At 34.9% G+C, this 22,668-nt stretch overlaps 1 protein-coding gene across 26 annotated transcripts in view; it reads right to left on the bottom strand.

Moving 5' to 3' along the window:
- NCOA1 (nuclear receptor coactivator 1) overlaps window positions 1–22,668 on the bottom strand; it is a 250,903-nt gene that overhangs the window by 58,506 nt on the left and 169,729 nt on the right. For all 26 annotated transcript variants that reach the window (XM_056813110.1, XM_056813109.1, XM_056813105.1 and 23 more), the window contains 4 exons: window positions 17,866–18,013; window positions 15,319–16,642; window positions 7,155–7,335; window positions 3,920–4,046 (listed from right to left, as the gene is read on the bottom strand). In XM_056813110.1, coding sequence (XP_056669088.1) covers window positions 3,920–4,046; window positions 7,155–7,335; window positions 15,319–16,642; window positions 17,866–18,013 — 1,780 coding nt within the window. The remainder of the gene's footprint in view (window positions 1–3,919; window positions 4,047–7,154; window positions 7,336–15,318; window positions 16,643–17,865; window positions 18,014–22,668) is intronic.

Below are 22,668 nucleotides of genomic sequence, written 5' to 3'. Positions count from 1 at the left end.
AAGGTCAGAATTAAAGGATGGAGTAAGACCTTCTGGGCCTCAACTGATAAAAAGAAGGCAGGAGTGGTAATCATGATATCTGATAAAGCCAATGCAAAAATAGACCTGATCAAAAGGGATAGGGAAGGTAATTATATTTTGTTAAAAGGGACTCTAGACAATGAGGAAATATCATTAATCAACATGTATGCACCAAATAATATAGCACCCAAATTTCTAATGGAGAAACTAGGAGAATTGAAGGAAGAAATAGACAATAAAACCATACTAGTGGGAGACTTAAACCAACCATTATCAAATTTAGATAAATCAAATAAAAAAATAAATAAGAAAGAGGTAAAAGAAGTGAATGAAATCTTAGAAAAATTAGAATTAATAGACATATGGAGAAAAATAAATAGGGATAAAAAGGAATACACCTACTTCTCAGCACCACATGGCACATTCACAAAAATTGACCATACATTAGGTCACAGAAACATAGCACACAAATGCAGAAAAGCAGAAATAATGAATGCAGCCTTCTCAGATCACAAGGCAATAAAAATAATGATTAGTAATGGTACATGGAAAACCAAATCTAAAACCAATTGGAAATTAAACAATATGATACTCCAGAACCATTTAGTTAAAGAAGAAATCATAGAAACAATTAATAATTTCATCGAGGAAAATGACAATGGCGAAACATCCTTTCAAACCTTTTGGGATGCAGCCTATCTATACTTGGTTCCATCCCATATCTCCCACTTTGGAATAGGGATCCATTGATTATTCCCTTCTCTCATCATCTTCAAATTCTATGTTGGATTTTTCCCACAGAAAGAAGAATCATTGTAGAAAGAAGATTTCACTTGAAATCAGGATAAACCGGGATCTGAATTTTACCTCTTAACAATCGTTACATGACTGTAGATAAGTCACAGACTCTTTGAACTTCAGTTATCTTATTTATAAAATGGGGCCAAAAATAGCATTTGACTCTCAGGAATACTGTGAGGATCAAATGAGATAATGTAAGTAAAGAGCCTTGAAAACCATAATGCTTGATATGTCAGCTATTATAATTTATCCTAGGTATTTAGACATACAACTCTAATATGGGGAGGGGGGGGAGTGGGAAATAGGAACCTCCAAAGTCATTCTGTTAGGATCCGGGTTTTGGCCCACCACCAAGGAAGACCAAAAGGCAATGCAATTAGCAGGAGGGCCATTTATTGAACTGAAGTGCACCAGCAGCACACACGAGGGGAACTCTGCCATAGAGTTCCAATTATGGTCTGGGGATGCTGGAATATATATTCCCTCCAGCATGCATGGCCCCCCCCAGTCCCTGTCTGGTACACACCATCCTTGGAATGTTTGCCAGCATTTATGGTCCCTAAGCTCTTATCTGGGACCTACTGCTCGGATCTTTGACATATTAATAACTTCCAAGGCCCGGCAGTTTTCCCGCGTCCTCAATTCTATTTCAAAGGACCATAAAATCAGTGTCAGAAGAGACTTTAGAAGTCATCTAGTTCAACCTCCCTCATTTTAAAGATGAAGAAATTAACATCTAAGGCAGTTAAGTGACTTGTTCAAGGTCACACAGGTGTCAAGTGGCAGAGCTGTGGTTTGAACACAAGTCCTTTGATTTGAATCAGAGTAATCTTTCTGTTGCACCAAACTTTTTCTCAATCCCTTTTCTTTGATAGCCTACTTCTCTACTTTCATTCTCTGCTAAATATATTAAGTAGTTAATCTAAATCAGCTGGCTCCAATTCCTGATTACCCAGTTACTCTTTAATTCCTTATAATCTGGTTTCTGTTTCTATGAGTGTATCTGCTCCCAAGGCAAAAGCACAGTAAGGGCTAGGCAACATTGCCCAGGGTAACACAATTAGGAAATATCTGAGGCTAGGTTTGAACCTAGGACCTCCCTTTTTCAAGCCTGACTCTTTATCCACTGAACTATCTAGCTGCCCAAGGGATCTTCTTAAAGTCAAACTGAATGAATGGCTTTTTGTAGAACCTCTGAGAACATCTACATACAATTAGAAAACAATCCTCTTGACCACACCCCTGGTAGGTCTCCATTCAGCCTAAGCCTGAAGACTGCCAGTGATATACTATTTCCTGAAGTAACCACACTACTTTTAGGTAGTTCCAATTATGGGGGTATTTCCCTTAAAGTAAGTTTAAAAAAAAAAAAGGACCTTTCAGTAACTTGAACAAGGTTTAATGCTGCTTCCACAAAACAACTATTAAGACACCTAAAGACAGTTATAAATACCACTCATCCCTTTTCCAGTCCCTTAACTCTTCTTTTTTTTTTTTTAAACCCTTACCTTCCGTTTTGGAGTCAATACTGGGTATTGGCTCCAAGGCAGAAGAGTGGTAAGGGCTAGGCAATGGGGGTCAAGTGACTTGCCCAGGGTCACACAGCTGGGAAGTGGCTGAGGCCAGATTTGAACCTAGGACCTCCCGTCTCTAGGGCTGGCTCTCAATCCACTGAGCTACCCAGCTGCCCCCCCTTAACTCTTCTTAAAACCCATTTTTTATCCGATAACTATTATCCTGACCTAATCAATAATCAATAACATTTGATGCTCTGGCCTAATCTACTTGAAATCATCTCTTTTGTTTCTCTGGTTCTTTTCTTACCTATCTACATTATCATGACTCTCCTCTTAACCTCTCTATTTTCATGTTCTAAATTCTTCTTTCTCTTGCTCCCTAAATGTCCATGTCCCTCAAAGCTTAGTTTTTGGTCCTTTGCCTAGAACCCCCTCTAAAAACTTATGCTCTCCCTAATGCCACTCAGTACCATGTTTTATACTGAAATAATTTTAAATTTTTATCTACACACTCTAACTTCTTTCTTGGACCACAAATCAACTGTTTCTCCTTGACTAGCCAGTTATTGCCACAAATTTGACATGTACTGAATCAAACTCACTACCTTTCTCACCAACAGAGGGTCTACCCTCACCTAAAACCTTTTTAACCCACTGGCTTATATCATAGCATATTTTGCTTATAATACCTACCTTTGGTATCTTTCATTTGACATTGTCTTCTATTACAAATGATCTACTGATATTTATAAGCCTACTTTCCCTTTGATGATGTTTTTTGCTCCTAAAGAGCAGGAACTAAGCTATATATTATTTTGTTTGCCCTTTAGGACAGTGCCTTGTGTGAATTTTAAAATCTCTATCTTGGTTTAACACCCAAAATTGTGCACACCCACACTACACGGGCATGTGCTAGTCAATGACAAATCAGAAATAACTAACTGCCCACCTGGGCTGTCCTAAGCCAAGCTTGAGCCACCATTGGCACTTGTGAGGCACAGGAAGTGACGGAGAAAGCAGCCTCTGGAATTTGCTCACTTCCTGTAGACAGGGCTAGACGCCAGTTTGTGTTAGGAGCTCGAACAGGGAGGAGGCCCGCAGACAGCTTCCCTTCAAATCGGTCATGTGAGTCAAAAACTGATTCCTTTCCACCTTGGCCCTTTGGGCCTAATCTCCCTCTGCCTTGGTCAGAGGTTGAGTAACCCCTTTCCCTTTTTCTCCTTTCTCCTTCTCTCCCTCTCCTTTTTCTCACTCCCATTGTGATTAAACCCACCATAAATTCCATTCTGACTTAAGTGTTTCATTTTAGGAATTTCATAAGTAAATTCCTTGGCGGCCATAGTTTTAATATTATAACAATCTTAAAAGGTGAAATTTTCACTACAACACTTGGACAATATAAGTGATTCAATTAGTTATATCATTATTGTATAAAAATATAATGTTCTATCAATTGCATAAAGCCTTAAAAAGTACTTAAATGGCTAAACACTAAAGTGGTTTATTGAAGGTTAGTTTGAAAGTTGGTTTATAATGGTCATTTACAATACATTTAAGTTGAAGATCTACTGGCTACTTACTCTTCAGGTTTATTCAGAGGTCCTTGATTCATAGCAGTCATCGTGTTGTTTGTCCATGGGACCTGGTCATCTATTGTTGGTTGCCCAAACTGATGATCTAGGCCACTCAATTCGAGCTCAGGTAATCCTAAATGAAGACAAACAGCAAGTCAGTGTCACAAAATTCTGTAGAATTCATTGGGGACAGCTGAGTGGTTCAGTGGATTGAGAGACAGGTCTAGAGATGGGAGGTCCTAGGTTCAAATTTGGACTCAAACACTTCCTAGCTGTGTGACCCTGGGCAAGTCACTTAACCCCGATTGCCTACCCCTTCATACTCTTCTGCCTTAGAACCAGTACACAGTACTGATTCTAAGACAGAAGGTTAAGAGTTTAAAAAAAAAAAGAAATACTTCATTAATGGATTTATACTTATACTTCATGTGCTCTAGAGATGCTAATTTGCTGACAACTTTTTAAATAACAGACACAGAAAATGACCAAGAACCAAGAAAGCAAATAATGTTTTGAATTGATATAATCAATATAAGGCATCTTTCACAAATATGGGTAGAGGTTGAATTCTGAAACATACAAAGAGAATAAGTGGAACAAGAGAAAAATCAGATTTTCATTACATGAAATAACAAGTTTTTCTTATATGAAGAAAATGATTGTTCCTAGGATAAGAAAAGAAATAGAAATCTGGGGGTAAACAGGAGGGGGAGAATCCTTGCATCACATCTCTAAAAAAGGGCTGATATATAAGGTATCAACTAAATGAAATATATTTTAAGCCTCTAACTCTAACCCCAATAGGTAAATCTTGAACATTTCTCATGAGCAATTCTTAAAAGAAGTTGCAAACTAGTAACAGTCACATGAAAGAATGTTCCAAATCAGTGATAAAAGTGAAGAATGTCAAAGCCACTCATGACTCACTTTACACCCAGCAAACTGGCAAAGACAAAAAAAAAAGGCATAATCATCAAGTGTTATGATTTTTTCCCCTTTTTCCACTGCTAATCCAGTTTTGGCTTTTCATTTACTTCACCTTAATATTTTTTATGAAGGCACCATTCCCATGATATGTCTTCCTCTTACCCCTAAGGCTCCCTACCATTTGTCAAACCCTTACCTTTGGAGATCTGCTTATTAATGCCCAAATTTTTATGCTTTTATTTTGTTGTTTACTTCTCCCACTTTTTTTCTATACGTGTGGTGAAGACTCTTTCTCTTCTCTTTCAACTCTTGCTAATTAGTTTGGGAAATTTTGAGTTCTGGCCTTTTTTAGGGGTGATTTTTCTTGCCCTCTTTATAAACCACTCTCTCTTGTCTACTCTAGACCCTGATTCCCTGGTTTATGATCTCTATAACTACCTAGTCCTCTGCTCTTTCTTTTTCATAGAATCAAAATTTTTGAGGTACACATTCTGGGCTTTCCCCTCTAACTACTTTCTGCCACTTCCTTGTAGAGCCTCTCCTATAGATTTCTGTTTTCCATTGTGCCTCATTCCACACCTATTGCTGCAACTGATAGGCAAAACACTGCCCAATGGTATAGCTACCCCACAGTGCCTCTGATTCTGCAGCACATCACTGTTTTGGAGCCAGAATTCTAATTCAGGACTTCTGACCTCAAATTAGCCACTTTAAATTACTAGGTCTACAAATCAGAAAGTGCAGAAAAGCTCATTTAAAAATGTCACATTCTCTCCAAAATTAGGCCTGGAGTCAAAAGCATTCACCATTAAGTACACATGTAATAAATGTGTGTATGTAAGAGTACTTAATATGTAGAGCACTATCTTCTTTCCTGTGAGTTTCTGGAATTATCAACAAATATTGAGTGACGACTATTAAACATGCAACATAAGCAGTATTTGCCACGTAATCCAAGATTTTAGAAGAATTCGTTTTGAAAAATATTTCCAAACATATCTTGGATATCTGCTTTAGTACTTTTTTTGCACTTAAATTCTAATAAAGACAACAGAAAAAAATATATGAATTATTTTGAATTTTAAGAAGCAATATGTGATTTCTCCTTCCTCAAGAAGACAGCACATGTGGGCAGCTGGTAGCTCAGTGGATTAAGAGCCAAGCCTAGAGATGGAAGGTCCTGGATTCAAATATAGCCTCAGATACTTCCTAGTTGTGTGACTCTGGGCAAGTCACTTAAATCCCATTGCCTAGCCCTTATTGCTCATCTGCCTTGGAATCAATGCACAGTATTGATTCTAACACAAAAGGTAAGGGTTTAAAAAAAAAAAGATAGCACATGGAATCAATTGGCCTATTTGTCATTTTGTTAACAATTTGTTTTCTGTTTAGGATTCTTTTCTTGTCTCAAATCAAAACTAGCTCCTTATTAACAAAATTTGAAAAGCTCTTAAAAGATAAAAGTGTAACCTTTATTAACAAGATACTCTTAGATGGAAAAAAAAGCCTTTCACTATATAAACTTAATTTCTATAAATTAACTTAATTTTTCTTCAGAAGATGTCCTGATTCATTAGTATTTATTTTTTTATTGGAAGGGACCTTATGAGTCACTTCTTTAATGTAATATAATAATATACATAATATAAACATAAGGTTTGTAGATGAGGAAACAGGCCTAAGAGAGTGACTGTGCCTAGAGTCAAACAGCTGACACCAGAGGAGAAATGTGTTTCAGTATATCAAACTTGAAGTAAACACACTACCATGTAGTAACTTCTTGACTCTAAACCTCTTAACAGAAAATTTATCTCATTCATTCACCAAGGACTCTTTAAATAATAACCTCCTTAGCAACACAGAAGGAAAACATGATTTATCACTTTTTTTATACGGGTATAGGATGTGGGGCTTTGGTTTTAAAAATTACTCTATTACAAAAATGAATAATATAGAAATAGGTATGGAGTGATGATAATACATATATAATCCAATGGAATTGCCTGATGGATCTGGGAGGGGGTAAAGAAAATGGGAGGGAAAGAACATGAATCATGTAACTATGGAAAATTACTTTAAAATAAATAAATAAAATTTAAAATAAAAAAAAAATAACTTTCATGTTTAGTTAATTAAAAAATAAAAAAATCTGAGTTTATTTGACCAATTAACAATATACTTATGAGAGCATGAGAGCTGCCTTGGACGATACTGACATGCACTATCAGTTGACATTTCACTCAGAGGAGCCAAAATTCCCACAAGTTTAAATGCCTTTATATAAATCCCTTCAGAAATAAAATCCAATACATACTATTCAGCCTGGGGGGAGGTCTAACTGGGGTGGACTGAAGGGCAGTTGGCAGGATCTCTGATTTGATGGCCACCCCAGTGCCTCCACCTTCCATTCTTTCTGACTCGCATAAGCCTGGCAGCTGGGATGCCTTCTCCAGTGTTGGCAATAATGGATCAAACTGGTCAAGGTCAGCTGGAAACTAGGAAGGGAAAGCAAAGTTAGAGGTTAATATAATGTCTACTCTTTCATCAGAATCAATGAAATTTACTGGATTCTTTGTAGTTTAGAAATTAATTGTAATTATGAGTCTATCTAGAAGAACATAAAAAAATAATGCTGCATAGAAATAATAACATAATAGAAAAAGCACAGTTGAATTGGAAACAGATTTAGGCTCAAATTCTAACTAAAACATATCAACTATAGGAGGGAACATAGTATAGTGTTATAATTTCTTCCCCTTGGAGCATTACCTTTCAATTAACTATGGATCTTGCCTCCCATTTTATTGATATTATACTTCTCAGTCTACACTATAATACTATTGTCTATTTGTAAGTTGGCCTAGGGATGTCCTAAAGTCAGATGCTCGAGATCAGCAGGATCACCCACATTGGGGCACACTAGATTCTCTATTTCTTTTTACTTTCTCCTGTCTGCATCCTGAATCCTAATCCATTCAGTTCAGCTCATAGGATTTTAGATTCAGAGTTGTAAAAGACTTTAGAGGATCACTAAATGAAATGCTCCCATTTTATAGACCAAAAAAAAAAATTGTTCCAGGAAAAGATGATCATCTGCAATCTCATCATTAAGAAGAATGAACACAGGTTTTGGGACTTTTCCAACTCTCTCAGTTGCCACTCCCCTCTCATTTTGAGGCTAGAGGCAAAGTGTTAAACTCCACCCAGCTTTCTTTATAGAGGACTCCCAACTTTTCTGGTAATTCCAATTTCTATCAGCTGCTTTGCTTGACTTTGATCCTGAGTCAGGTACCCCCTAGTTTGCTCCTTCCCCAGCTTTTTGGCATCCTTTTGTGTTTTAACTCTTTAAAGGCAGGTAAAATAAACAAAATGACTCTGGCCTTTTTTTCATTGATTCTATTTATGTTAATTGATTTTGTCCTGTTAATGGCTAAACTATGACTCTTCAGTCCCTGAACTTAGTTTAGAAATCCAGCTCTCCTGTAACAAGTTAAGTTAAAAAATCCAGTTTTCCTATTAATCACCTTTCTGTTCTTGTGTCAAGGAAATTTGTGACTATCAGGGAGTGTCGTCTACTATCTTTATATCACCAAGCTCTTTTTCAAGGATGTCTGGTTTGTTATTCAAGTAAGTATGACCCACTATCTTTTTTACCTTTCGCGTGTAGACTCAAATGATGACCATTTCTTAGGCACAGAAGGGAAAGAGGAAGTTGTTGCTAATTTCCAACCAATCATATTATTCCCCTTACCTCAGCTCTGTAACCAATCACAACTTGTTCACCTACAAAGCCTATTCTTTGTTCTGCTCGTTTCTAAAAATTATAAAAAGGGTAGTAATTTCTTGGGGGGTAGGGGAAAGGGAAAGTTCTTAGCTTTGCTGGAAAAGATAAGATCCAATTTATTTTTAAATTCATATGTTACTAATATTTCTGTTTCTAATATAACTTCATTGTATTTATAATGTTGAACCATAATTGTTGCATTTCTGGTATAAATCGAACATGTTCATAATGAATATTTTTGTTTGATAAACTGTAGTTATCATCTGGCTGGATTTTATTTAAAATTTTTGAACTGTTACATAATAATTATATTTTTCTTATTTTGATTTCTATTTCTCTGATCTAAGTATTAGGACTCTATTTGACTTACAAATGAAGTTTAGTTTTAGCATTTCTTTCTCAGGTTTTGAGAATAATTTGTGTAACCCTGATAGTTATTTGAATTTTCATATAATTGTCATGTAAACCTATATGGACAGAGTTTATTCCTGACACTTCCCACTTCCACCAGCTCAATATCATTTTCTAAAACTAGATTAAGATTTCTATTTTGGCATTCTGCATTTTTTGGTAATTTATGACTAATAGAAATAACAAAGAAGCCTAAATCAGATGCTGTGAAATGATGACCACATTTGACCACAATGAAGAGATTTGAAAAGGCATTTTTGACATTACTTGGTAGAGAAGGGAGATTATAGGTGTAGAACATATTATGTAATTTTGGACTGCTTGGTACTTTGCTAAATGTGGGTTTTTTTAAATCTTAAAATTCTTCATTTTGTAAAACTTAGCTCAGTTGATGTAGTCAGAGAAAGTCTAGAATATCACCACAAAGGAAGGAGTAAAGGAGGTCAAAACCCTGTAACCATGTGAAAAATTCTTTAATCAACATGAAAGGAATATAAGGCTTTGGACATTAGACAGCAACAACTTTATTCAATATATGCAGGAAAAACATCCTAATAATATAACAAAATGCCATTTATGCTCTTTAAACCTATTTATATAAAACAAAGCCATGCAGTGATTAAAATTATAAAACTGAAGAGTTTTCAAGCTGGGAGCTGCCTAGAGGAAACCTCTAAAGTTAGGGTAAAGACGGCTTTCCTCTCTCTACACTAGCTATGTGTGGTTTGAAGGAGATCTACTGGACCAGTGGGAGAAATTATTTCCAGTTAAGATGCAGAGATACAGATGTCAGAGAGACAAATACAGTGACAGTACCCCAAAAAGTCTTCAAGGAGCTTGTCTGCTTATAGCAGAGAAGACTCTGGAAAAGAGAAGGCCTTGGAAAAACAGCTCATGAGTGTGGAGAAGTGACCCAGCAGAGATACTGCACCAAAAGGGAGCTACATAAGGACTCTAAGGAGAGAGAAAGATCTTCTAGAGCTTGAAGGTCCAAGATTGTGAGTTACCTTGGTTTGTGTGCCTTGGTACCATTTATCCTTAAGTTTGTGCCCATTCTTCCTATGGGCTGTGTGTATATCTATGAAAGAGTATAAGCTAGGCCATATATTCACTATCAATTTACCTACCTGAAGAATATTTTAGAGGTCTAGAAAAAAATTAAATTCATATAGAGGAAAAAAAATTAATAATCTCAACTGTAATAGTGGGGGAAAAAGTGCGTGGTAAGGAGGTCTCTATCAGTATCAGAAATCAAACTAATCATCAAAATAATTTGTGCTGGATAAAAAAAGAGAAACCAAAGGAAGAGATTAGGCATAAAATATACAAAAGAAAAACATAACACCATAATGTTTGATAAAACTAAAGATTCCAATTACTGAGGGAAGGATTGATTGATATTACAAAAATTGCTGGGGAACTAAACAGTAATCTGGCAGAAATTAGGTTTACATCATCACCTGTAAACCTTAAAATTTCTTAGACTTATGAATGTTGGAAATTTCACCATTGGGAAATTTCATACTTGGAAAAAATTTCCTACTGATAGTAAGAACTCTATTGGAATGTGAAACCCCTTGGCATGGGAGGATCCTTCTCCTCCCTACTTAAGACTACTTTAGGACAGAAACCTTTTGCTAAACAATGGAAAGGGCTTTGACCTATACTTAAGCATAGAACAGGAAGTTCTTTGAGTCATGATTGATTTTAGAATTGATACAATAGAGATACTTGGAATGACAGAACCAGGTCTTGGAAAATACAATCTCCACCCTACTTAGAGTAACAGGATTTAGGAAGGGCTGCAGCAAAGATCAAGATTTAATTATTTGAGAATATGACCTTCAATAGACATGTGCAAAGCCACAGACCTCTGGGTGGTCCTGGGTTAAACTAGAGCCACCATTGGCATAGGGGAGACATCAACAGTGATTGGTAGATGTGAGAACTGAGGGGAGGGAACTTAGATGGTTTCCTTAAAGATAGCGGGGTCTGAGGACAGAGGAGGAGAGTTTTTTGCTCTGAGGAGGTTTTGCTTGAGGAGGTTTTGGCTCTGAGAGGTTTTGCTCTGAAGGAGTCTGAGAGGAGAGAGGTCCTGGAGAGAGAGCTCCTGGAGAGGTCTTAAAGGAGGCTGTGGAAGAAGAACTCAGGAGGAGTCAGGAGGAGAATTCTCTGGAACATTTCTTGAAAGGAGGCTCTCTTGAAGGTGGAGCCTGAGGTTGGCATGAGAAGCCTTACCTAGAGAGATCTTGGGTGAGTGATAAAACCAACTGACTGATTTATTCATTCTTATTCCTTTCTTCCTTTCTCTCTTTTTCTATTGATTAATCAGTGTATTATAAATTAAATTTCTCTATAAAACCCGGTTGGCTTGGGCATATTCATAAATTGGGAATATATTCCCTGGCAACCATCTTATATTTATATAAACCCAAGACACAGTAGAAAACATATTTCAGCGGTCATAATTGTTATATATTTCCCTTGCTCCCAAAACATTTTAATTATCACAGTTTATGGCTCCCACTCTCTTATCTACAACTATTTAACACTCAAAACTATTTTAAATCTAACACCTCACATCATACACTAAGGTAAACTATAAATAAATACATAGCCTAGATATAAAAAGTCACATCATAAACAAATTAGAGGAACACACATATAAAAGACTCTGTAAACCTTAACACATGCCATAAATGCCAGTTATTATTACATTTTAAATCTCTAAATGGGGAAGGGTTTGTGACTAAGGAAGTGAGAAGACTATATAAGATAAAATAGACAATTTTGAGTACATACAATTTTTGCACACATTTTCATAAAAATTAGAATAGAAATAAATGGGAAAATTTTTTCCACAAATTTCTCTGATAAAGATCTCCTATCCAAGATATAGTAGGAAATAATTCTAATATATATGATAAAGAGCTATTCCTTAACAGATAAATGATCAAAGGAATATGAACAGATAAAGCTATCAACAATAATATTTTTAAGTACTCTAAATCACTAACAATTAGAAAAATACAGATTAAAGCCAATTTGAAGTTCTAATTCAAGTTTACTTGACCAACAAAGATGGCAAAAAAGACAAATTACAAATATTAGAGAAATTGTGGAAAAATTAGTATATTAACATACTATTCTTAGACTATGAAGTAGTCTAACCATTTTGGGAAACAACTTGAAACTATGCCCAAAAGTTACTAAACTGTGTATACCCTTTGATCTAGCTATAGCAACATTAGGCCTATATCCCACCAAAATAAAGTAGAAAAGGCACAAGCACAATAGGTCTTTTAGTTTTTTTTCCCAAAAAGAGAACTGAAGATGTTTAAGGAACAGCTAAATATATTGTGCCATAAGAAATGATGAAATGGATAATTTCAGAGGAAACTGGGAGAACTCTATAAACTAATGCAGACTGAAGTAAATAGAACTAGAACAATTTTATACAATAACATTATAGGGGAAAAAAATCAATTTTTAAAAATTTTGGAACTCTTGAGCAACAAAATGTTAAACTACAACTTCAAAAGAATAGAGACATAATATGATGACCCATAATAAAAGGGTGATGAACTTAAAATGCATCTCCAGAGAAAGAACTGTTGGGAGCCAAATGAATGTGAATCAGCATATGATCTTTCATCAGTTGTATTTCTGGTTTTATTCTGGGGTTTTGGTTTTTGGGTGAGTGTGCTCTTACAACAGTGACCAACATGGAAGTGTGTTTTCCATGATAATACATGTATAATCTAGATTTTAAAAATTTGATAATTATTTCAGTAGAATTAGTTTCTCTATTAATGTGTGTTTTGGGGCTCCTAGGTGGTACAAGGGAAAAGAGTGCTGGGTCTGGTGTCAAGAAGATTCATCTGGTTCAAATCTGGTTTCAGACATTTTCAAGCTATGTGACCCTGGATAAGTCAATCAAACCCCATTTGCCTTAATTTCATCATCTATAAAATGAGCTGGAGAAGGAAATGGCAAATCACTCTAATATCTTTGCCAGGATAACCCAAAATGAGGTCATGAAGAGTTTGAAATGACTAATTAACAACAAAAAGTTAAATTTTCATTGGCCCAACAGTATAACTTGAGCTTTTCTGTGATCGAAACTACAAAGACTACAAAAGTAGAATAAGCACCATATTTTCCAAAAAGAAGACCTTTGGATAGTATGTGAACTTATTATTCTAATTCCAATTGTTGCTCTTTGAAAATATTTTAAATTGATTATTAATATATAGGATATTAGTTTTTCCTGTCACAAAATACATAATCAGAAATCTCAACCATCCCAAGGCTGGTTATGGTTACATCATTGACATGTTCTTCATAATTCATATCCCAAGCACCCTAAGCCTGGGTTTATAAGTATGGAGGTATTAAAGAAATGGATGTTTTGGGGCAGTTAGGTAGCTCAGTGAAAAGAGTCAGGCCTGGAGATGGTAGGTCCCAGGTTCAAATTTAGGTTCAGACATTTCTAAGCTGTGCTAACCCAGGTGGCAAGTCACTTAACCCTAGCTCTTACTACTCTTGGAAGCAATACTTAGTATCCATTTGAATAGCAATGGTATGGCTTTTTTTTTTTAATTGAAAAAGAAAAATCAATAGTCACGAAATGAAGCAACAACAACAAAAAAGCTTTTGGAAGAGGGGAGGAGGGGGAGGTTGTGGCAGAAATAAGGCCTTATATTTTCCTTTTTTGACAAGAGTAATTTCACCATAGAATTAGAGTCTCTATCAGTGTAAGCAGAGATAGTCCTTATATTTTATATTTTCACTTTTTCCACCCCAGAAATTAGGCAAGGTCAGTCCCATAGAGCATGCCTTGTTTGTTCTAGATGCCAAGACCAGTGAAAGAGTAATAAGTTTCTCTCCCATTCTCTCCATTATTTAACCATGATGAATTGACCATTTGTCAATTTGATGAGCTGACCATTTGTAAACCCAACATTATATGTCTTTCTCATAATTATCAGTGAGAATTGGCTCATTTTCAGAAAATCACTTCACACACAGAGGCTCTGTGGGCTGTAAACAATGCTTCTCAATGCCAGGGCTTATACCTATAGATAAAATAAAGCTTTTAAATAAAATGAATCCTAAAGTATAAATAGTATGGGTTTTTTTCTATGACACTAGTAACTATAACATGGTGCCTTTCATAGTTATAAAAATCAATATAAAATTTCAACTTATTCATTTTTCATTCTCCCCCATTGATTTTATTTTTTACTAAAATAGCAAATACCCATTTTCTCTTCCTCTCATCCCACTTCCATAAAGAATGAAGAGAATAGAAAAACCCTTCTAAAAATGTACACAGTCAAGCAAAACAAATAGCCACATTAACTATATCCAACAGATACAAGTCTCAAGCCACACCCTGAGTCTTTATCCTCCTCTGTAAACATAGACAATGTGTTGATAAATCCTTCAAATTCATTTTTCTTTACAAGGCTATTTTCGTAAATTGTTCTTTTGGTCCTGCTTACTTCCTTCTGTTTTAGTTCATATCAAACCTGAGTTACTCTGAAACCCTCCCCCCATCCTTTTTCACAGCCCCTTATTAACTTATTCATTTTCTAAATAAAGATAAGGCATAAATAAAAATCTAAAAAGAAATTTTTACTCTCAAATAAAAATTTTCATCCTGTTCTATTTTCTTTGTCTAATGGATTAAAAAAAATCATTATATCAGTTGACACAGTTTGGGCCTTCAAAGAATTCTTAAATTCCTTCTAGTATTATAATTGTGTTATATTCCTTACCTAATTAATATCTTAAAAGCAGATGCTAATGAAATTATTTTTTATTTTTAATGAAGCAAAAAATATCTAACCTACTCTGCAAAGAATGGATAATTAGAACGCATTTTTACAAAGAAAAAGAAATCTACTTTAATGGCATAACCATTTCATACTGTGGCCTTCTTTGGTATTGAAATCAGCATCAGTTAATAAGCACTTAAGTATCTATGATGCTTAATGTGCTGGCATTGTAGAAAGTTTTGGGAATACAAAAGAGGCAAAACATAGTCCCTGTCCCCTCAAGGAACTCACAATCTAATGAGGGAGACAAAAATTTGTACAAATAATAAATTTTCATATAGAAGTAATCTTCTTACTAGTTGCCAAATGGACTTTTAACAGAGCTAAATTTAACAGTTATCTAACCAAATCTCTCTCTCTATCACACACACACACAAAGACACATGAATCAGCAAATAACTTAGAAAATCTGTTCAATTGGAAAAATATATATTACCAACCTGATTCTGGGTCTCTAATTTGATTTCCTCTGGAGTAGGTTTAGTCAGCGTTGTTGGAGTTGTATTACAAGGATCCATTTGCTCTTTCTTTTCAACTTTCACTTTCACATCATCCAGACTCAAGGTTGGAGCCGCTCTTAAGTCTTTCTCATCTTTATCTAAAAGGTACCGCAATAATTGATGGTCCTTTGATTCCTTTTTCTTTGAAGCCTCCAGTTCTAATTTTATGTTGGCGTTTCCTGGCACTTGATTATTCACAGAACCAGATCCATTATCCTTTTTCTCATGTTCCACTGATAGAGTAGTTATATCCGAGGGACTACCTTCTTGCAAAAGCCTGTGTAGAATTTTGTGTCTCTCAGTCAATGAACTATGAGAGGAGGGGCAAGTGTTGCCTGAAGATGAAGAGTTAATAGATGTTGCAGTTGAGGTGCCTGAGCAAGATAAAGAATCTTTGCCACTTGTATCAGCATCTGTATGCCGTAACTGCTGTTCAGCAGTTGTTGCCAAAAGCTGTACTAGTTTATGACTGGTTTGAGAGTATTTATTATCTCCCTCTGAGAGTTTGTCAGTACTATGCAAGAGGCCTGAATCCAATGGTTTAACATCATTTGAACTATTGTCAGATTGAACCATTTCATTCAAAATGGATGTGATTTCTTTGCTTTCTTTGGATTCTGCTTTTGTTGGCAGCATATTCATTCTACTAGGAGAATTTTGTGAGCTCAGCTGTCTGAGAACAGGCGATGTAGCAGAAAAGCCAATGGAGTTACTGGGTCCTTCATTAATACCCTGTAAAGAAGCTGCTGAGATGTTTGAATAAGTCCTATTAGGATTACCACAGGCACTGCCTACCATGCCAATAGGATTACTGAGTGAAGAAATATTGGGAGAAAAAGAATTGTTAGGCATTCTTGGTCTTGTTACCAATCCAGAGTTAACTTGTCTTCTTGGAGACATGAACTGTGCTAAGGTAATTCCTGTACTATCCATTGGAGAATTGTTGAGGCTTAAAGAGTGATTACTGCCCTGGGAACCAGCCTGTCCCTGGTTTAAGGCAATACTGGCTACCACTTGATTTCCAGCTGAACATCCAAAGCTCCCTTGGCTGTTGTTGGAATTAGTATTACTGCTGTTGCTATGAAGGTCAGGACTTTGTTGATGGTTTACTCTAGGGGTCACCATATTGTTGCTAGATGGTGGAAGAGTAGATGATCGGGCCAAACTCTGGGCAGGAGAGACACTAGGATTTACTGAAGGGTTTATTCGAGGAAGTGACATTCCAGAATTAGTGTTGTCTTGAGGAGAAAGAACATTGTGTTCCCTAGAAAAAGGGAGAAAAAAACTGTAATTTAAACATCTCTCTTCAGTTTCCCTTTGATTTTTTGAATGCTCCAAATGAAAAATGACATTGTTAGCCTTACAAACATAAAAACTGCCAAGAATTAGAGGGCAATTACAGCATAACTATTATCAATGAGTAACAATTATCTGTGATATGTTCTAAAGCATAACAGTTTAAAGTTTACTGACATTTCCAGTTATCTGGAAAAGAACTCTTATTTTGTTTTAAAAAAATTCTAAGACCAATTAAAAGTAAAAATATCATAAAAGCTAAGATTGGGATATTTGTTATTAAAGGGGGAAAGCTTCCAGATAGTGAAAAAGATTACTGTTCAAATCTAACCACATCATCATTCTGATTAACAGATTGTTCACTAGTGTTAGCATATCCAACTAGCAAATAACTATGATACAGGAAAGATAAAGTGAAAAATTGCTTGTTTTGCTGAGGTAAAGTAAAATAATTTTGACAGGGGTATTTGAATTTTTCATAGGAAAAAAATGTCTAATATAATTATTTTGTATGTGTGTATGTGCATGTGTGCCAGAAGTGTTAAACTCTTGGCCCCCATGCACTTCAAAAAGATTATATTGTAACTGGGAATTATTTAACAAAATACATTAAAGGACAATACAATATAACATTATTTTGTGTTTCTTCTAAAACAATATGCAGCTTCAGGGATTCATTTCTACTTCAGTTTGATACCATAGATTCAGGCAGAGAAGGGAGCAAAACATCAAGTAGTAACACCAAGAATTATTCTATTTTTAAGAAGCAAACTGAAAGCACACAGAGAAACTATTCCAATAAGTTTAAGATGAAAAATATCCAGTTTGCCTTAAAGAAAGCAAAATATATTGTTATAACAGTTAGCTCATTCCAATGAAATTAATTTTTGAAAACTCCAACTTTCTTTTGTATTCATATATAAACCCTCAGTTCTTCATAGGTAAAGTTAATTGTTTTAAAACATTTTTTAAAATATAAAGTATGTATTCTCACTTTTTTCCTTTTCTCCTCTTTTTAAGCTAGAAAGTAATTGTGAGGTGAAAAAACTACAGAAAACACTATGGTTATGGATCATACTCTCATGAAATACTATTTCATGCCAATTCAGAATTTGTATTTCTAATCATAAAGAGAATAAAAATAATGATGTACTGATTGATTTCATATGAAGCTATCCAAATAAGTAGTACCTGTCGATGATATGAATTCCCATGATGAAAGGCTGCATGTCTGGACTTTGAGGGTAGCAAAGTTTGCACTTGGTGTGGGCGCTAAGCATTGTCCCATCATTCAATATGAACCTATAGGATGGGCTGAAGGCAGTGCCACGAGTCATCACTGTTTCAAACAAAAGAGAAACCTAGTTAAAATTTTGACACTTAATTCTAGGGCAAAGGACTATTACCAAATCTTATATGTACCTACATCTTCTTAAGTGCTCTCACATATTGTACCTGTTCCTGCAGTTTGCTCAGACAATGCAGACAGGTGAAAGACAGAAAGTCATTGTGGATAAAATACATTAGACACTAGCTGATGTCAAGTATCATTTAATTTGCAATTAGATGAAGATTTTTTTCATAAGGGGAATGGGCATCAAATCTCCCCAAACTGGAAAATCAATATTTTAAGCACTTTGTTCTACACGTACCCTCAGTATTCCCTATAGGATGTTTTATCTCATTTTTAAATTTCTTGGCTAAAATTCAAGCTTGGATTTTTTTTTTTTCTAGGACTTCAAACCACATAAAGTTTACTCAGATAAACATAATCTTAATAAGCTCATTATATTACATATATTTAATCTCTGAAAGATATCGTTAAAGATTCATATGCATAAAAACAAAATCAAATGTAAATTGTCACAAAAAACCCAAATAGATTTCTGAAATCTATACATTATATCTATTACATGTTGCAATTCTACCTTAAATCTTTATTAACTTGACAGTAGAGTATAAAAAGTGAGTTAGTTTATTGATTGCTTATAGGTTTATACCCAGTTAAAATGGTACTTATGTTGTTATAATATTAATGCCATCTTATAACGAGACTTATTACCTAGATTTAGAAATATTTACATGGATTATTAAAAATCTTTTCAGTGTGGCTACCACTTATAATGAAGATCATGACCCTCCATAGCTTTCTTCCCTACAGAACTTTCATTCATGGCCTTCAAGAAATTGTCCTTACAAGATCCAACCAATGTGTTAAGCCACTGACCAAATATTGCATATTAAGAACACCAATAGTTAGATCAATACTTATAGATGAAACTATGTAATGTTTGGCACTTCCCACTGTGGAGTGTGAACACTAAGTAAGGGAGTTTGTAAGGCACTTACTCAAGGTGATAACTCAATCAGTCAGAAACTTTTAAATTCTTTTAAGAGTACACACCCAGAGACACTTCAATCAGGAAACTGAACCTTTTTGATGTGAAACTGACCTTCAGAAGGTGAAAACTGGTTCCCACAAACACTGCCCCCTGGGCAATGCTAGACAATTTGGAAGCTGTGATTGGTCCCTGTGAAGAGGGGAGGAGACAAGAAGCCACCATAAAAGACCCTGAATTTCTGAGGCTAAAGGAGGAAGTCCACTAGAAGAAGGAAGTTGGCTTCAAGAAGGTCTGCTCAAGGAAGAAAATCAGCCTCAGGAATCACCTTCAGATCCAGTCATTGTCTTGACCTGCCTCTTGGAGGGAACTTGGGTGAGTGGATAGCTGGCTTTCCCTTCCTGTCTTCTGGAGAGAGTTTAATTCCAGTTGAAGGTCAATAAGTCCTGGCTGAGCAGGTTAATGTCTGCTCTACCCATTTGTATTTCTCTACTTTCACTATTTCTACCTCTTTGGTAAATAAAAGCTATTAAAAGTCACTTTAACTTTGAGAAATAATACTTTGAATCATATATTTTAGTCAAACCCTTAATTTTAACCTTTACATCACCCTCTTTTGATATTACCATAAATAGCAGAAAAGACTAAGAACCATTTTATACTTTTCTGTTTTATGGTCCCTCAGATTAATAACTAACCTTTTGGTGATAAGCCTCTATGCACTATGTTGGTAATTAGACATAAAACAAAAGTTACCATGAATCAGAGACCTCAACTTGGTAAAACCAGTCAAGGACAATCACTCTAACCTCTGAAAACTGAAGGTCATTATTATGTCATGAAGCATATAAAGCTACCAGATTAATGGTAGGGGTGATTAACAGAAACCATAAGTTAATGTATGTAACCTGCACTATCATTAGATATGTATACTATATATAAATAATGGATAGCCTTTAACATGAGTGACAGTTCTATCCTTTTACCCTATTGTCATGAAGTAGTTGCATCCTATTTTTAAAAAGCTTAAAGACATATAAAAAGGAATGCTACTAAAGACCTTTTGAAGCCATGCATAATTTGGGGTAAGAAGGTATATTTTTTCAGTCTTACAATTATTTAGGAATTGATTTGGATATATTTCATATAGCTAAAGAAAAAACATATTTCCTGCTTTAGATCTATAATACACACATGACACAATCTCATGAAAGAGTACAAAAATCAGGATAATTCACACTGTGCTTAAGAAAACAAGACCCATAAATAGGATAACTAAACCCTTTCTAATATAGATCTCTAGGTTTATTGTGAACACACTAAAATCACTGAAGTTGAATTTGTGAAAAGTATATACTTCTGAAAGGGAATATCTTATGTAAATCAGGACTTCATGAGTAATAAATTATAAAGATCTGTCTTTTTAGTGCAATTAGAAAATATAAATGGAAGCCATAACTAGGTGCCTGCAATAAAGGTCTGACAAAGGATATCAAACAAGGTAAACAAAAATCTAACAATCTGATCAACAAAAAATCTAGAGGCATTAAAAGAAATATTAAATGATGATCAATCATGACTGAAGCACTGATGATGTCTATTCTACCAAACTCCTAACAGAGAAGAGATGGACTACCATATAGAATGAGACATATTTTTGGATATGGCTAATACAGATATTTGTTTTGCTTAATTATGTTTATTGTTAACAATGATTCCCACCCCCTTTTTCCTAGAATGGGAGATGGTGAGAAAATATGCTTGATAATTGGAAAAAAAAACCCCAACACCTTAATTCTAAAAGGAAATATATAACATTGGAAATGCCTCTCCTACACTATCCTTTCTCTATACAGTATTCTAGATCTACTTCTGCCTTAGTTGATATTGGCACCTGATTCAGTGTTTTTATCTCCAAACCCATTTGCTCATTTCCGTATAACACACCTCGGTATCATAGTTGATCTGATCACTATTCTCAGCTTCATCAGTTGTTATTAAACTCCACTCTAAATTAGGCGTCCACCAGCACACATATATTCTAGTTGTTGTCTTAATAGATATTACTGGGTGAAATGTAATTTTGAAGCTGGAAGAGACTTTGGAGATTATCTATATTGTTATTAAAAAAAATGAGCCATTAACTAGGAGCCAGGGAATTCTGAATATCTTAAGAAAATAATATGATGACACATTTAAAGATGCCAAGCTGAAAGGCAGAAGAAGCTAAATTAACATGTAGTGTTCAGTTGCAATAATAATGGAATGCATTAATGGATGACTAAAGACTCCTGAAAGGAAAGAGGGGGAGAAAAGGTTGAAGCTCCCTAATATTTCATGCTTTTCTGATAGTCTGGAAATCAGCAGAGGTCACCAAGAAAGTAACAGAGATAGAAGGAACCTTTTGGCATCAAACCAAAACAATAAACAGAAAGTAAACTACTTTAACTTACTCTACTAAACTACTAAACTACTAAACTTACTCTAAGATAAAGAGATAGTTCTCATACTAAAAATAGCTAAAACACTCAACACTACAGTTTAAGAATGTGGTTTATAAGTTTATTGTAATAGCTACTGGCTTCAGGGGCCATGGAGATGGGCAGAAGTGGAAAGAAACAAAGTTTTCTGATTTGTAAGTTTTATCTTAACCTGAAGAATCAAGGTATGGTAGTTTTTCTTTCTATATTTTGCCATTATGAAAAAAGAATTGAAGAAATTTGTTAGACAAAACTTTTTCTTTCAGAAGTTAGATAATGTGTAGAGAAGCAAAACAAAAAATGTATGAAAACTACATATAAAGACTTATGAGAATCTCCAAAGTGATGAAAAGAAAGCACTGCAAGCTTTGAAAAGTTTTATTTTTTAAAAAGATCTACCTAGAGTTAGTGTTACCTATTTTTAGGCCACCAGAGTGATCTTTTTTTTTTTTAAGTTAAAAGTTGATTAGAAAGGACCACACCTAGGAAATTACAGGCCAGAGGAGAGACCTTAAAAATAATTTAGTACAACATCCAATCTATTCATAAGGAAACTGGATCAGATAGTAGTAGAGCTTAGATTTGATTACTGTCTTTTGATTCCAAATTTTGTAATTTTTCAACTAGTACCATACAGCATTAAAATCTTACCCAATGAATATAAAGAAGGAAACTAAGTAAATTAGGTGAACGCAGAATAGTATACATGTCAGATCTTTGGGAAAGGAAAGATTTTAAGAATAAGCAAGATTTAGGAAAAAAAATCACAAAATGTAAAATAAATGATTTTGATTACATTAAATTAAAAAGTTTTGTACAAACAAAACCAATGCAACCAAAATTAGATAGGAAGCAACAAATTGGGAAAAAATCTTAATAACAAAAACCTCTGACAAAGGTCTAATTACTCAGATTTATAAAGAGCTAAATCAATTTTACAAAAAAAATCAAGCCATTCACCAATTGATAAATGGGCAAGGGACATGAATAGGCAATTTTCAGATAAAGAAATCAAAACTATCAATAAGCACATGAAAAAATGTTCTAAATCTCTTATAATCAGAGAGATGCAAATCAAAACAACTTTGAGGTATCACCTCACACCTAGCAGATTGGCTCACATGACAGCAAAGGAAAGTAATGAATGTTGGAGGGGATATGGCAAAGTCCGGACA

Source organism: Monodelphis domestica, chromosome 1, assembly GCF_027887165.1.
Source record: "Monodelphis domestica isolate mMonDom1 chromosome 1, mMonDom1.pri, whole genome shotgun sequence".
In the NCBI taxonomy this organism is placed as follows: domain Eukaryota; kingdom Metazoa; phylum Chordata; class Mammalia; order Didelphimorphia; family Didelphidae; genus Monodelphis; species Monodelphis domestica.
The sequence above is the reverse complement of the archived record's forward strand: the minus strand, read 5'-3'. Positions and strand labels throughout refer to the sequence as shown.